Genomic DNA, 16,659 nt, shown 5'->3' on the forward strand with positions numbered 1-16,659 from the left:
ATAGAGAAAAGCATTGCATTATCAATTACTAAATTACCCTAAAACACAGTCCACACAGGAAAGGCAGGATTCAAGCATGATTCTTTTCCTTTACTAATTTTCAGAGTCCCTAATTACTTCAAAATGTGCTTAAAATAAGCTTATAGGTGTCAGAAAACTCAGCTAGTATCGATCCTCTGAGGATTGAAAAAGGGGTTGCTAACAGCAGAGGAGGTAGAGAGGGAAGATGGGAGGGGAGGCGAGGGGAGGGGGGATAATAGGGGATAGGAATGGTAGCAGAACACAACAGTCACTAATATGCCATTATGTAAAAATGTGAGTGTGTAACCAATGTGATTCTGCAATTTGTATTTGGGGAAAAAATGGGAATTCATAAATCGAGTCAAATGTATGAAAGATGATATATCATGAGCTCTGTAATGTTTTGAACAATCAATAAAAAAAAAAAAAGAAAAAGGGGTTGCTATAAGATAATGTTATACCAGGCACTTGGTTTTAGAGGTCACAGATCTGTTGGGAGCAAATAGAATTCTAGGGGGCAGCAGAGACCACCAGCTGCCAGCGCCAGAACGCTGTGGCTTTGATTCCTTTAAACATTTGTTACCGCTGACTGATCCTGTTCACAGTCTAATTTCAGCTAACTAGGATATCAGCTGATTTGAGAGGTCCCAACCCTTGGGCAGGGTTTGCCTCCAGTGCCCCAAGCCCTTACTATCTGCTGTTGGAAGGTGAGGAGTATCTCCCTTGGGACAGCCAGCAGGAACCCAGCCCCCCCCCCCCCCCCCCCGCATGGGGACTCCAGTGACAAAAAAACAGTTTCCACATTGTGCATAATATGGAACAGTCTCCATAATATGCAATCTACATATAATAAAGTGATCATGTATAACTTTAACAGTGTCAGTACAGCACCTTGGACAGACATGGGGGTTTAAGTTGGGAACAACCAGGGTTCAAATTCTTTTCTGTGGCTATGATGAAACTCAGTTTCCTTGCTTGTGGAACATGGTTGATGACAGTTGCTGTTGCACAGGAGTGTTGTTGCAGAAACAGGGTGGTGGTGGTGGTGGTGGTAGTGGTGGTGATAAGATTTGGTCCAGCTCTGGGTTGGTGGCTTTGCCCAGGTATCCCTTTGCCTTTCCTTTGAAAAAATTCCAGCAGAGAATTCAGTGTTTTTATTGTCCCAGTGATGCGGGGAACTGAAGCAGCAGTCCCCTCCCTTCAGAGAAGCTTAACTAGACTGAGCGCATAGCAGGGCTGTTCTCTGGGCTTCTCACACCCTCTGTGGCAGATGAGCAAAGGAAGACCCAGGATTAAAGTGACTTCCCCAGGCAACTAGATAATGTAGCAAAACCAAGGCTGGAAACCCAATCTCTGGACTCTTGGTTTGGGCTCTTATTGGCTGCATCTATTGCTATTTTCTCTAGATAATCAGAACTTCCCTTGATCCTTCTTGGGTGGTCTTGTTGTAACTGATACTTTCAAACATTTTCAGAGAATCAAGTATGAAATAAAAGTCCTCAGGATGCATGTGTACTTAAATATCTATAGTTATTTCCATTCTGGGATTCATGGTACTGTCTCTTGTCAGCCCAAGGGTATGAGATACAAAACTTTAATATGACTTGAATATCTAGGATATCTAATCCATCAAGCACCTATTATATGTCAGGTACTAGGAAATAAGGAGATAAAGGCATATGAATGAAAAAATATAGTTCCTGCATGCAAGGGATTCTAACTCTAACAGAAGGAGTGGAGGTGCTGAGAAGTCAACTAACGATTACAATTCGGTGTGATGCTGTTATGGTTTGGATATGAGGTGTTCCCCATAATCTCACGTGTGAGACAATGCAAGAATGTTCAAAGGAGAAATGATTGGGTTGTGAGAATCTTAACCCAATCAATGAATTAATCCCCTGATAAGGATTAACTGAGTGGTAATTGGAGTGGTAGGGTGTGGCTGGAGGAGGTGGGAACTGGGCCATGCCTTTGGGGTATATACTTGTGTCTGGCAAATGGATACCCTTCTCTCTGCTTCATGATCATCATGTGAGCTGCTTCCCTCTGCCACACTCTTCCACCTTGATGTTCAGCCTAATCTCCAGACCTGAGGATGGAACAGCTGGCTGTCTATGGACTAAGACCTCTGAAACCGTGAGCCCCTCAAATAAACTTTTTCTCCCCTAAAATTGTTCTGGTCAGATCCTTTAGTTACAGCAGCAAAAAAACTGGCAAGAACAGATGCACAGAGTAGTCTTTATCTTGGGGGTCTCTCTAGAGGAATGATATTTGAACTTAATCCAGGAAGATGAGTCGTGGCAAAGCAGGGAGAGAGCAGAGTGGTAGTTTCTGTCAACTGAGCTAGAGGGGTCAGCAGAAGTGGGGAGGGTGGAGGAGCTGCCCACAGCTAGTTCTGTGTGGAAGACCCATGGGAGGGTAGAGTTGTGATGTTGATGGGCTGGGACAGGAACCAGATGGTTAGGTTCATTGTGTTGTGCCAAGGAGGTGGGATGTCACTTTGAAGGCTAGGTGAGGAGCACTGGAATACTTTGAAGTTACAGGATCAGAATGGGGAGATTACAGATGGAGAAATTTGGAAGGCTTTAGCTCTGATCCAGACTGGAAGGAATTGCATTTAAATCATGGCCTTGGGGAAGGAGAGGAGAAAAGTGACTGAAGGGACATTTAGGAGGAAGACTGGGCAGGACATGTGCTCAATCAGTAATCAAGGGAAGGATCTACAGTCATGTTTTGGAGACAACGTTGGGAAATTGCTGATATGCACAAATTACCACCTATCTATTACAGGTTCAGGTTGGAGTGTCCCTCTAAATTTCCCTTGCACAATGGAAGTGTCATAAGACTCTATTGAAGTTTCTTTCTTCCTTTGCTTTTCCTTTGAAAAAATTCCAGCAGAGAATTCAGTGTTTTTATTGTCCCAGTGATGAGGGGAACTGAGGATGGAAAGTGTGGCTGTTTCAAAGTGTAGCCAAGGGGGACATGATTGACACTTGCAGCCACCTTCCTCCCACTTGATTTCACTTCCAGATCCTGTGAGATTTGACCCTCCTTGGGAAGGATTCCCAACCCATAACTCTTTCTCTTTCTCCCTGCTGTGGGAATTTCTTTCTTTCTTATTTATTTATTTTTTTTTACTGATAACGTTCCTAATTAGATGAATTATAATCTTTGATCTGTGACACGTTCATCATTCATCCACATTTGGCTTTCCTTAATTTCCTTTATTTATTCTTAATAGTATAATGAACCCTTCAGTTTCCACGGCTTCACTAAACATTAAAACATTATCTAAAACTTAAATCTCTCTATGGGCTGCCATCCCCGAATCCAGGATGGAAGGGGTCACCATTCTGATCTTTGTATTTATCTTTCCTTTTAAAAGGTGTTTTAGTTCATATATTTATATTCACAGTTGCCTCACTAAAAAGGGAAGAGGAGAACCCTACACTTGAAGAGCAAATATACACTTTTGAAAATTGAGTCTGGAGTCCTTTTATGTGTCTCAAAGGAGACATATAGACGTTTTTATTAAAAACCTAAAAAAAATCCTCCTGTAAAACATAAACTTCAGATAAAAAAACTGACAATCCAAGAGAACACATTTATGCTCCAGCTTGTCACCAAACAGTCTGGGGGGCAAATATTCCTAGTTGGAGAGCCCCGGCTGTCTTCTGTGACCCCTGTGAAAGTGGCCATGACAGCTCTAGAGCAGTCCGACCCTCCCACAGAACAAGCAGGACTGGCTGCTTTGACTGGACGCACACCAGAGCCTCTGACATGAAGATAGTAAAGGACTCAGAGGGGTGAGGGCAGAATACTGGTGTCTTGTGATCCTCCTGCTTCAGCCTCCCAAGTCATTGGGATTACAAGTATGCACCCCCACACCTGGCTTAAAAAACATTTTGTTTTTTAGGATATTAGAAATTTATAAGTTTTCTTGCTAGAGGAAATGGTTCAGTAAAGGAGAAAACTGATGCTGCAGGTGGCCACTTGGCAACAGGGATTGAGGGCAGGCAAGTGTGTGATAAGATGACAAACCCAACAAGAACAACCTCAAGTGTAAGTAATTGGCTCCCAGATTATGCATAATCTCCATGCATCTCTGTAAACTTGAAATTCCCTTGATCTCACACTGACCTTGAAAAGCACACAGTTGCTATTTCAGGGGCTTCTTTTCCAAAACCAGGAGAATCTCTGGCTTTGCCCTGCCTCTTTCCTGGAGTCTTCCCTATTTATCTAGAATTCTGAACTGTGGCAGCTGGTGGCAGGGTGAGGTTAAGATCTCAGCCAGCCAGAAGAGAGATACAGGAGGCTTTGGCTGCTTTCCAGTGTTTAAACCACACTTCAATTCTGATGCCACCCATGTGTGTTTTTTCCTCTGCTGATCAATTTCCCAACAACAGCATGGTGTCCCATGGTTTAACTCAGTTCTGACACTAACTGTCTGGGGTTTGCACAGACCCCACAGAGTAAGGGCTCCTTCTCTGAAGACGGCCCACCACTTTAGATCTCATGACCAATGGTGGGGGCTCAGTTCCTGCTTCTGTCTGACTTGATTACAAATTGGAAGTTCCTCTGACTGTCTTCTAGCATTTGGCCATCGCTTAGAATGCTCACAGAACTCAGGCAAAACATACTTACTAGTTTATTTTAGAGGGATGCTACTCAGAAATAGCCAGATGGGAGATAAGCACAGGGCCAAGGATCGGGAAGGGGCTTGGAGCTTCTTTGTCCTCTTCAGGTGCACAAACCTCCCAGCACCTCCACGTGTTTCAGCCACTTGGAGCCTTTCCAAACTCCATAGTTCAGGGATTTTCATGGGGGTTTCATCATGCAGACATGATTGATTATCAACACAGTCTTCAGCTCTTTTCCCCTCCCCAGAGGATGGGATGGGGAGAGGTCTGCAAGTTCCAATCTCTGAATCATGGTTTGCTTCTTCTGGTGACCAGTCCCTGTCGAAGAGTCCATCAAGAGTCACCTCATTAGAATGAAAGGTGCTCCTGCCACCAAGACAGTCCAAGGGATTTAGGAGCTCTGTGTCAGAATGTGGAAATGAAGACCAGAATACAGTTTTGCTTTTTGGAGAAAAAAGTGCTTACTTTTTTAGTATTAGAAGATAGATTGAAGGACATATTACTATCAAAACAGTAATTAACTTACTCTTTTCCTACAGTAGAGAGAACTGAATAACACAGTGGAGTATAAGTTTGAGTTTACAAAGCCATCAAACTTGCCCTATTTCCTGTAGGCCTAAGTGAAGACTGAATGTATCTAAATCAACAGTGAATTAAAGAAAAAGCACATTTTTTTTTTTTAGTTTCTCAAAGAACTGAGTTCTTTAAAACCCAAATCTAAATTAAAAAAAAAACCAAAACCTAATATCTTTAAGATAGTAAATAATGCCTCTTTTCCCTGTTGTTTATCTAAGTTATCATCAATATATTTATTTCTCATTTTAATGTACTTAAAAAATATATAGATCATAATAAAAACTTATTAAAAATAAAAAATAATATTTCTCCATTTCAAATATACAAACTCATTTTCTCTTGAAGTAACTGAGCTGAATTGGTTGTCTAAGATTTTTGTGTATATTCATGTATTGACATTTACATATATGTAGCCAATTTCACCTGAATATATTTCGCATTCGCATGCATAAAAAATGTAGTTTGCTTTGCATTTGTTTCATATAAATTGGGTCAGCTATATATGTTGCTTTGCAACCCTTTTTTAAAGTCTAACATTTTTTGATTTGTTCTGATTAGTTATACATGACAGTAGAATGCATTTGACACATCATACATAAATGGAGGGTAACTTCTCATTCTTCTGGTTGTACATGATGTAGAATCACACCAGTCATGTAATCATATATGTACACAGGGTGATAATGTCTGATTCATTCTATTATCCTTCCTATCCCCATATCCCCTTCTCTCTCTTCACTCCCCTCTGCCTAATGCAAAGAACCTCTATACTTCCCTCCCCCGCTCCCCCCTCCCCCGCCTGCTTATTGTGAATTAGTGTCCAAATATTAGAGAAAACATTTGGCCTTTGATTGTTTGGAACTGGCTTATTTCACTTAGCATGATATTCTCCAGCTCCATCCATTTACCTGCAAATGCCAAATTTCACTCTTCTTTAAGGCTGAGTAATATTTTTATTTTATTGCAGTGTCACAGGAGATATCCTGGTTATGAATTCCTGCCAGCCTCCCTGGACTCACAGAGGAAGAACCTTGGGAACTCTTCCCCACCGGCCCAGCCTCACTGCCACTACCCCATGTAGGCTGTCATCAATTCTTGCTTGGTTCATATCAGCAGTGTTTTAGTTAGCCTTTTTCATCACTGTGACCAAAAGACCTGACAAGAACAATTTTAGAGGAGTTTTATTCAGTTTTGAGATCTCAGTCCACAGATGGCCAACTCCATTGTTGGGCCCTAGATAAGATAGAACATCACTGTGGATGGGTGTGAAGAGGAAAGCAGCTCAGCACATGGCAATCAGGAGGCAGAGAGAGCTCTTCTCAGCAGGGACAAACTCTAAAGGTATGCCCACAGTGACCTACCTCCTCAAATCACACCCTCCCTGCCTACAGTTACCACCTGGTTAATCCCTATCAGTGGATTAATCCACTAATTAAGTCACAACTCCCATAATCTAATCATTGAACCTCTGAATGTTCTTGCATTGTCTCATACATGAGCTTTTTAAAGAAAGTTTATTAAACTATTTTCTTTTTAAATTTAATTAACTTGTTTATTTTTGGAAAAAAAGAAAAAGAAGTTTTATGGTTTTGCTAGCAAGGGAGAAGTACCAGGGGACTCCTGTCCCAAAGGCTGTGGTTCTACCCCTTTTCTACAAGATTTACTCCCCCCACCCCATTTTTTAATTGGGTACATGAGCTTTGGGGGGATACCTCATATCTAAATCATAACAAGCTGCCTCCTAACTGGAATGAAAAACTGCACACCTGGTAGGGTGGTATTCAAGGTCCTCTGTCTCTTCATCTTCCTTCTCTGCTCCTGCTTCTGAGCCACCCTGGTCACTAATGTTCTCTTGGTACTGTGTGCAGGGTTACTGTTCCCTGCCCTTTCCATACTGCTCTCCTAGTCTCAGCATCCCCTTTGCACGGTCTTTTTAAAAAGGCCTCATCACCCTTCAAGTTCCTATTCTTTAGCACTGACATGCCACCTTCTCCACCTTCTCCAATAAGAAGCTCTCCTTATTGCTCTTCAGCCTGAGAAGCCACCTCTCCTTTCTCTGAGTGCTGCCCGGTCTTGCCTTGACACGGAAGTTCCTTGTGGGCAGACAGTGCTTGCCATTTTACCCTTCTACCCCATATGGACCCCAGTTCATGGGGTTTGCACAGAGGAGCCTTGTGGGAGGAAGGGATGTGTGTCTTTGGATTGCTTTCAGGCACCATTCCTCATGATGGCCTATTTCCCAGCTGAGGGTTTCACCCTGGGAAGTGTAGGTCTTGTCTCATAGGAAAAACACAGAATTTAAATTCAGAAGACTTGTGTTCAAGTTGGCTGCATGAGTGACCTTGGGCTAACCTGACAATGGACTTGCTCTGAGTCTAATTAACTACGGACCTGAAAGAACTAGGTGTACCTAATATTCTGGGTTTTATATCAGTTGTACTGGGTCAGCAGAATCTGAGTTGGCCACTAGGGGGCAATCTTAACTGGCCTTCCAGCTGGGCTTGCCTGAGTACTTTCTTGCCTGAAAGGAGGGACTGAGGTGTGATCCAAGATGCAATGAGCCATTCCAGGAACCTGGAAAGAGATGAGCCCACAGCACCTGGATCCATCCAGTCTTCTGTTTTCTTGGGGCCCGTTAGACAGGGTTTAGTCTTACAGCCCCCGAAATCCATGGCATGAATGGGGCACTTGATGTCCTTGGGCAGATGGGAAGCCAATCTTTTCCTTAGAGACCACCGGTGAATGTTTGGATCACTACAGCTCTTCCCTTCTGCAATACCCTCTCCCTCCATTTACATTTTTTTTGAGGTAAAATTCACCTAGCATAAAATTCACTATTTCCAAGTATCCATTTAAAATGTGATCTTTAGCTGTGCAACCAACACCACTAGCTAAATCCATAATATTTCCTTCATTCCCCAAAGGAAACTTTTACCTATTTTCAGTTAATCCCGATTCCTCTTTTTGCCTAATCCCTGGAAAGTAATTTACTTTCTGTCTGTAGGTGTTTGCCAGTTCTGGGTATTTCATAACTTTTCATTTGACCATATAATATGTGTCCTTTCATGACTAGCTTCAATTACTTTGCATAAGGTTTTCAAAGTTCATCTATGTTGTAATAATATGGAAGAGTATTTCCCACCTTTTTATGACAGAATATTATTCTATGGCATACACCTACTATATTTTGTGTATCCACTAATCCATTGATGGGCATTTGGGTTGTCTCCACTTTTTGATTACTGTGAATAATGCTACTATGTGTATTTGTGTACAAGTTTTTGTGTGACTATATATTTTCAATTCTCTTTCATTTCCTTGTGACATGGGGAATGTCACTGGGAGTTACCATACAACTCATAGCATTCTGACGAAATTCCTTACTGCTTTCCAAAACCGCCACACCACTTTATGTTCTATCAGCAAGGATTAACCCTTGCTTGCCTTAGCATTCTGAACTTGGGAGCCTCAAGAGGCAGAAACATGCTGCTGGTGTTCACCTCTCCCTTTTCTAAAGTTATAGCTATGCAAGAAAACAAGGTTTGCAAACTTTAATTATCTGAAGAACACACTTGAGTTCTTGGGTGCAACCAGGGTCATTTATCTTTTTTGATGCTGAGGAGATTCTACTGCCTGGGTCCTTCCTGTGGTTAAAACTCAGTGTTCTGGCTCACCTGATATGCACCGAGAAGGAAGTGACATTTACCTGGGCTGTTTGCCAGGAGGTGTTCTTATTAGGTAGGTGCGGCCAGGCGTGTGTCTGCACAGCCTCATCACCTCTGTAATGGATCCTGAGGCTTCCTGGCAGGGAGCTGGCACGGGTTCTTGCAGGTGTCTGAGGCATGAGGGAGGAGATAACATCTGTCCAGGTGGACAGAGACAGTGGGCATGGCTGCCTCCTCCTGGGCTCCCGATGGGATAACAGGTAGACGTTTGCTATCTGCTCACAAGAGGCTGCTGAGCAGAGCCCTCCCAACTCCATTTGCTATTCTTTTCGTGACTGAGCAAATGAGGGCTCTATTTGCAGTGGCTCAGACCTGCCTGCCTAGATGAGAAAGGGCTTGTTTGTGTAGCATCTGGATGCAGGAATGAGGTAATTTAGGCAGGTGGGGTGGGAAGGAGATTGCTAACCCCAAAGGAGTTCTCTGGTGGGGAAAGAAAATTACCAGCTGTGCTTATTCGGCAATTGGATGGAGGAGGACTTGTTCATTTTTGTCAGTCTAAAGGGAATGTTCTGGGGGAGGCATAGTGAAGAAACAGCATGAGAAAGCAATCCCAGGAGATCCTTATTCATCAACTAACAACCCTGCTGGGAGGTGTCATGTCCATTATATTTGGTTTAGACATATCCAGCCAGTGGACATCTTTGATCTCTGGGAGCAGCAAATATTTGCTGAGACCCTCCTTTGTTTCAGGAGCTATTTAGGATCCCGGGATACAGTGTTGAACAAAATTAATGATGGTAGTTGCCCGGGATGGTGGGGGATCATTCAGTGCCTGTAGGATATTTCAGTTGCTGTGAGAGCATATGATAGCACATAAAAGGAGAAACAACTTGGTGTGGAGTGGGGTCTGGGAAACCTTTCCTGGGCACCTGGCATCTGAAGAATGAGAAGAGGATGGGGGTGAGAGAAGAACATTTCAGATGAAGGGCACAGCAGGTGGAATCCAGATGATCTTCCAGGTTTGGAAAGAAAGCCAGGAGGGGAGAACTGGGAGGGAGGAGAGGCCCAGGAGACAGGAGGAGAGGTGGGCAGGCCCACTCTGATCCTGGACTACCTGGCTGTGCAAAAATTCCCTTGTTCTTCTCCCAAGAGTGGTATGCAGCCACTGGGGAGCTTTCTAGCATGACAGTGACATGGTGAGGTTTGTGTTTGAAATAGCCACTCTGGGTAGAGTGAAACTGCTCATGGACATCGATCCCAGGATTCAAATAATTAGGTGGTAGATTTTTAAAAAAATGAATATTCTTTTTTCCTTTCCCATGCAGTGTTGCTGGATTTCTCCTAGAATCCTTACCTCAGACCTACCAAATAAGAACAAAATCCTTGAGGGGATTTTGTCTGGATTGGATGGAGTTGTGGTTCTGGTTTTAGGGAAGGCTGGGTCCATCATATAAGATGATAATCAACTTTGTGGGCTGTGAAAATATAATAATCAGGTGATCAGCTGAATAGTGGGGAGATGTCGGGTCAAGGTAAAAAGGATGTTAAGGGAATGAAGTGGAAGCCCCAAGGGGGCAGGGGCCATACTTAGTCCTTCAGATATTAACTTGAGCCTCTGAAGGTCATTTTGACCTTGAATTTCTGATGAAACCTGAGATATCACAATTTTTTTTCCCTGCATACCTGGGAAGAAGACCCTGTTTTATGCTCACTCAGACCCACCCCCCTAGCTAAGTGCTGAACATATGGATGGTCACTTGCTTGAAGGTCATTGCTGGAGGCCTTAGGGGTAAGCTGGTCCAGAATTTCTAGAGTGTGGTCCTTGGACCTGGTATTTGCATTGTCTGTGAGGTAATGGTTTAAAAACTGCAGGTTCTGGGTCTTACCTCAGACCTACCAAATCAGAACTCCTTATTTTCCGAATGGGGGTAGTGGTAAGGCCTGCTAGGGAATCACCACTTTAAGCCAGTGCACCACGGGATTCTTATGCATGTTGCATTAGTTTCCTGTGGCTGCTGTAATAAATTAGCACAAATGTGGTGGCTTATAACAACAGGAACATAATCCCTTACTGTTCTGGAGGCTTGAAGTCCTAAATCAGCCTCCTTGGGCTGAAACTAAGGTGTTGGTGGGGCCACATTCCGTCCAATGATGCTAGGGTAGAATCCATTCCTTTCCTCATCCAGTGAGGGCTGCCAGCATTCCTTGACCTGTGGCAGGATCTCTCCAGCCTCCACCTCCCTGGTCACCTTGATTTGTCTTTTGTTTGTTGTTAGGTTTCCCACTGCTTGCCTTTTATAAGGACATTTGTGCATTTAGGACAGGATAATCTCCTTATCTCAATATCCTTAATTTAATCATATCAGCAAAAATCCCTTTTTTCTGAAGAAGGTAACACTTACAGATTCCAAAGATTAGGACCCGGTCTCTTTGGGCGTTCATTATACAGCCTGCCACATGCACTGAAGTTTGAGAGACATTGATAAGGTGTGCATCCTTAGGGTAGATGGGGTCTAGGAAATTGGAACCCAGAGAGATGTGACTCATCCAAGGACATACAGCCTGTCCTTGACTTCTGAGATTAGAACCAAGATTCCTGATTTCTGGGCTTCTCTTTTTGGTCCCCACACTGAGGAATAATGATGTCTGACATTTGCTAAATGCTTTCCACGTAGGATTCTATGTAAATTCCCTGTGCTACTTCATCAACTTTTCCAAACAATCCTATGAGGTAGATTTTCTGATTATCTGCCATTTTGCAGCTGAGAAAATTAAGGGGAAAGAGGTTAAATAACTGGCTTGAGGTGATAGTTAATTACTGGTGGAGCCCAGATTAATTACTGGTAGACCAAGGCAGTCAGAGGCCAAACCTTTGTTCAGAGGTTGAACCGCCTCCAGTTGGGTTACTCTGAATCAGCTCCATGAATCATCTCGCTGGTATTTTTGCCTTCCTAGAAAATATGAAAACAAGCTTTCCTGGAGAAAAAGGAGATGGCTCTAACCACTTACCCTCCACCTACTCGGAGCCATGTCTCCAATTCCTTGGTGAATTTTTAACAACCTTTTCACCTCTACAAAGGGTCCAGTGTGAGGTGAGCAGGCTTTGCAAAGAGGAGCGGTAGAGGCCCTGGTGTATTTCTTAGGCTAAGAGCCTGGGATGCGCACTGGAAGGTTCCCTGACTCCGAATTGTCTGAAAGGTAAAGGAGATTGTGAGGCAGACTCGTTCGCACCTTGGGTACATATTTGTTCCTGGCCATGACTCACTTCCCTCTGGAGCAGAGCCCTGGGTGAAATGTTTACCTGCCCCACCTCTCTCTGCGCTGTCTTATAGCTCTCCTCCCAGCGGGGCAGGAGTCTGAGAGTGAGGAGCATCTCTGTCTTCCTGTCCACCCCCGGAGCCTACGGTCATGGCGGCCCTGGCAGCAGGAATGTCCAAGCAGCGTGCGGTGGCTGAGGGTCTTGGCTCCAACCAGAACGCTGTGAAATACTTGGGCCAGGACTTTGAGACTCTGAGGCAACAGTGCTTAGAATCAGGAGTCCTATTTAAGGACCCAGAGTTCCCAGCATGTCCATCAGCTTTGGGCTACAAGGATCTTGGACCAGGTTCCCCCCAAACTCGAGGCATCATTTGGAAGCGACCCACGGTAAGGGGTGAGGTTGTGGCGCAGTGTCTTACAGGGCTGAGGGGCCTTGCATCTATCTGGTCAGGAGTTGAAGAATCATGGCTTTGGATTATAAATTTCTGGATTCCATATTTCATTTTTTTTTTTAGGCAGTGAGTTATTCCAGAAAGAGGATGCACAGGCTTTGGAAGTAAACAGGTTAGGTTTGAATCCTGACTGTGCAGACCTTGAGCAGATAACTTAGCCTCTATGAGTTTCAGTTTTCTCATCTGTAAAATGGTCTCCTGGCACTAGTGTTTTTTTTTATTGGTTGTTCAAAACATTACAAAGCTCTTGACATATCACATTTCATACATTAGATTCAAGTGGGTTATGAACTCCCATTTTTACCCCAACTACAGATTGCAGAATCACATCGGTTGCACATCCACATTTTCACATGATGCCATATTCATGACTGTTGTATTCTGCTACCTTTCCTATCCTCTACTATCCTCCCTCCCCTCCCCTCCCATCTTCTCTCTCTACCCCATCTACTACAATTCATTTCTCTCCTTGTTTTTTTCCCCATTCCCCTCACAACCTCTTATATGTAATTTTGTGTAACAATGAGGGTCTCCTTCCATTTCCATGCAATTTCTCTTTTCTCTCCCTTTCCCTCCCACCTCATGTCTCTGTTTAATGTTAGTCTTTTCTTCCTGCTCTTCCTCCCTGCTCTGTTCTTAGTTGCTCTCATTATATCAAAGAAGACATTTGGCATTTGTTTTTTAGGGATTGGCTAGCTTCACTTAGCATAATCTGCTCTAATGCCATCCATTTCTCTGCAAATTCCATGATTTTGTCATTTTTTAGTGCAGAGTAATAATCCATTGTGTATAAATGCCACATTTTTTTTATCCATTCATCTATTGAAGGGCATCTGGGTTGGTTCCACAGTCTAGCTATTGTGAATTGTGCTGCTATGAACATCAATGTGGCAGTATCCCTGTAGTACGCTCTTTTAAGGTCTTCAGGGAATAGTCTGAGAAGGGCAATAGCTAGGTCAAATGGTGGTTCCATTCCCAGCTTTCCCAGGAATCTCCATACTGTTTTCCAAATTGGCCGTACCAATTTGCAGTCCCACCAGCAATGTATAAGAGTACCCTTTCCCCCACATCCTCGCCAGCACTTGTTGTTGTTTGACTTCAAAATGGCTGCCAATCTTACTGGAGTGAGATGGTATCTTAGGGTCGTTTTGATTTGCATTTCTCTGACTGCTAGAGATGGTGAGCATTTTTTCATATACTTGTTGATTGATTGTATGTCCTCCTCTGAGAAGTGTCTGTTCAGGTCTTTGGCCCATTTGTTGATTGGGTTATTTGTTTTCTTATTGTTTAATTTTTTGAGTTCTTTGTATACTCTGGATATTAGGGCTCTACCTGAAGTGTGAGGAGTAAAAATTTGTTCCCAGGATGTAGGCTCCCTATTTACCTCTCTTATTGTTTCTCTTGCTGAGAAAAAACTTGTTAGTTTGAGTAAGTCCCATTTGTTGATTCTAGTTATTAACTCTTGTGCTATGAGTGTCCTATTAAGGAATTTGGAGTCCGATCCAACAATATGCAGATTGGAGCCAACTTTTTCTTCTATCAGGCGAAGAGTATGATTTGATATCAAGCTCCTTGATCCATTTTGAGTTAACTTTTGTGCATGGTGAGAGAAAGGGATTCAGTTTCATTTTGTTGCATACGGATTTCCAGTTTTCCCAGCACCATTTGTTGAAGATACTATCCTTCCTCCATTGCATGCTTTTAGCCCCTTTAGCAAATATAAGAAAGTTGTAATTTTGTGGATTGGTCTCTGTGTCCTCTATTCTGTACCATTGGTCCACCTGCCTGTTTTGGTACCAGTAACATGCTGTTTTTGTTACTATTGCTCTGTAGTATAGTTTGAAATCTGGTATCGATATACCACCTGACTCACACTTCCTGCTTAGAATTGCTTTTGCTATTCTGGGTCTTTTGTTATTCCATATGAATTTCATAATTGCTTTATCTATTTCTACAAGAAATGCCCTTGGGATTTTGATTGGCATTGCATTAAACCTATAGAGAACTTTGGGTAATATCACCATTTTGATGATGTTAGTTCTGCCTATCCATGAACAGGGTATATTTTTCCATCTTCTAAGGTCTTCTTCTATTTCTCTCTTTAGGGTTCTGTAGTTTTCATTGTATAAATCTTTCACCTCTTTTGTTAGGTTGATTCACAAGTCTTTTATTTTTTTGAGGATATTGTGAATGGGGTGGTTGTCCTCATTTCCATTTCAGAAGATTTGTCGCTGATATACAGGAATGCCTTGGATTTATGTGTGTTGATTTTATATCCTGCCACTTTGCTGAATTCATTTATTAACTCTAGTAGTTTCTTTGTAGACCCTTTTGGGTCTGTTAGATATAATATCATATCATCTGCAAATAGTGATAATTTAAGTTCTTCTTTTCCTATTTTTATGCCTTTAATTTCTTTCATCTGTCAATTGCTCTGGCCAGTGTTTCGAGAACTATATTGAATAGAAGTGGTGATAGAGGGCATCCCTGTCTTGTTCCAGATTTTAGAGGGAATGCCTTCAGTTTTTCTCCATTCAGAATAACGCTAGCCTGAGGCTTAGCATATATAGCTTTTATGATGTTGAGGTAAGATCCTGTTATCCCTAGTTTTTCTAGTATTTTGAACATAAAGGGATGTTGTACTTTGTCGAATGCTTTTTCTGCATCTATCAAGATGATCATGTGGTTCTTATCTTTAAGTCTATTGATGTGGTGAATAACATTTATTGATTTCCGTATATTGAACCACCCTTGCATCCCAGGGATGAATCCTACTTGATCATGGTGCACTATTTTTTTGATATGCTTTTGTATTCGATTCACCAGGATTTTATTGAGGATTTTTGCATCTAGATTCATTAGAGATATTGGTCTGTAGTTTTCTTTCTTTGAAGTGTCTTTGTCTGGTTTTGGGATCAGAGTGATGTTGGCCTCATAGAATGAATTTGGAAGATCTCCTTCTTTTTCTATTTCTTGAAATAACTTGAAAAGTATTGGTATTAATTCTTCTATGAAGGTTTTGTAAAACTCCGCTGTATATCCATCCGGTCCTGGGCTTTTCTTGGTTGGTAGTCTTTTGATGGCTTCTTCTATTTCTTCCTTTGTTATTGGTCTGTTTAAATTGTATGTATCTTCCTGACTCAATCTGGGCAAATCATATGACTTAAGAAATTTATCGATATCTTCACTATCTTCTATTTTATTGGAATATAGGGTTTCAAAATAATTTCTAATTATCTTCTGTATTTCTGTAGTGTCCATTGTGATATTGCCTTTTTCATCCTGTATATTGGTAATTTGAGTTCTCTCTCTTTTTCTCTTTGTTAGCATGGCTAAGGGTCTGTCGATCTTATTTATTTTTTCGAAGAACCAACTTTTAGTTTTATCAATTTTTTCAGTGTTTTTTTTTTGTTTTAATTTCATTGATTTCTGCTCTGATTTTAATTATTTCTTGCCTTCTACTACATTTGCTGTTGTTTTGCTCTTCCTTTTCTAGGGTTTTGAGATGAAGTATGAGTTCATTTATTTGTTGTTTTTTTCTTTTTTTGAGGAATGAACTCCAGGCAATGAATTTCCCTCTTAAAACTGCTTTCATTGTGTCCCATAGTTTCCGATATGTTGTGTCTGTATTTTCATTTATCTCTAAGAATTTTTTGATTTCCTCCTTTATGTTTTCTGTAACCCATTGATCATTCAGTAACATATTGTTCATTTTCCAGGTGATGCAGGATTTTTTCTTCCTTCTTTTATCATTGATTTCCAGTTTCATTCCATTATGATAAGATAAGATGCATGGTATTATCTCCACACCTTTATATTTACTAAGAGTTGCCCTATGGCATAATATATGGTCTATCTTTGAGAAGGATCCATGTGCTGCTGAGAAGAATGTGTATCCACTTGATGTTGGTTGATGTATTCTATATATGTCGGTTAAGTCTAGGTTATTAATTGTGTTACTGAGTTCTACAGTTTCTTTATTCAGTTTTTGTCTGGTGGATCTGTCCAATGGAGAGAGTGGTGTGTTGAAGTCACTGATAATTATTG

At 41.9% G+C, this 16,659-nt stretch overlaps 1 protein-coding gene across 1 annotated transcript in view; it reads left to right on the forward strand.

The window, feature by feature from the left end:
* Positions 1 to 12,310: 12,310 nt before the first annotated feature.
* Positions 12,311 to 16,659, forward strand: part of Capn8 (calpain 8) — a 92,368-nt gene continuing 88,019 nt past the window's right edge. The window contains exon 1 of the mRNA XM_076873063.1: positions 12,311 to 12,547. Within this exon, the coding sequence (XP_076729178.1) occupies positions 12,311 to 12,547 (237 nt within the window). The remainder of the gene's footprint in view (positions 12,548 to 16,659) is intronic.

The sequence above is a fragment of the Callospermophilus lateralis genome, chromosome 13 (genome assembly GCF_048772815.1).
Source record: "Callospermophilus lateralis isolate mCalLat2 chromosome 13, mCalLat2.hap1, whole genome shotgun sequence".
NCBI classification, from domain to species: Eukaryota; Metazoa; Chordata; class Mammalia; order Rodentia; family Sciuridae; genus Callospermophilus; species Callospermophilus lateralis.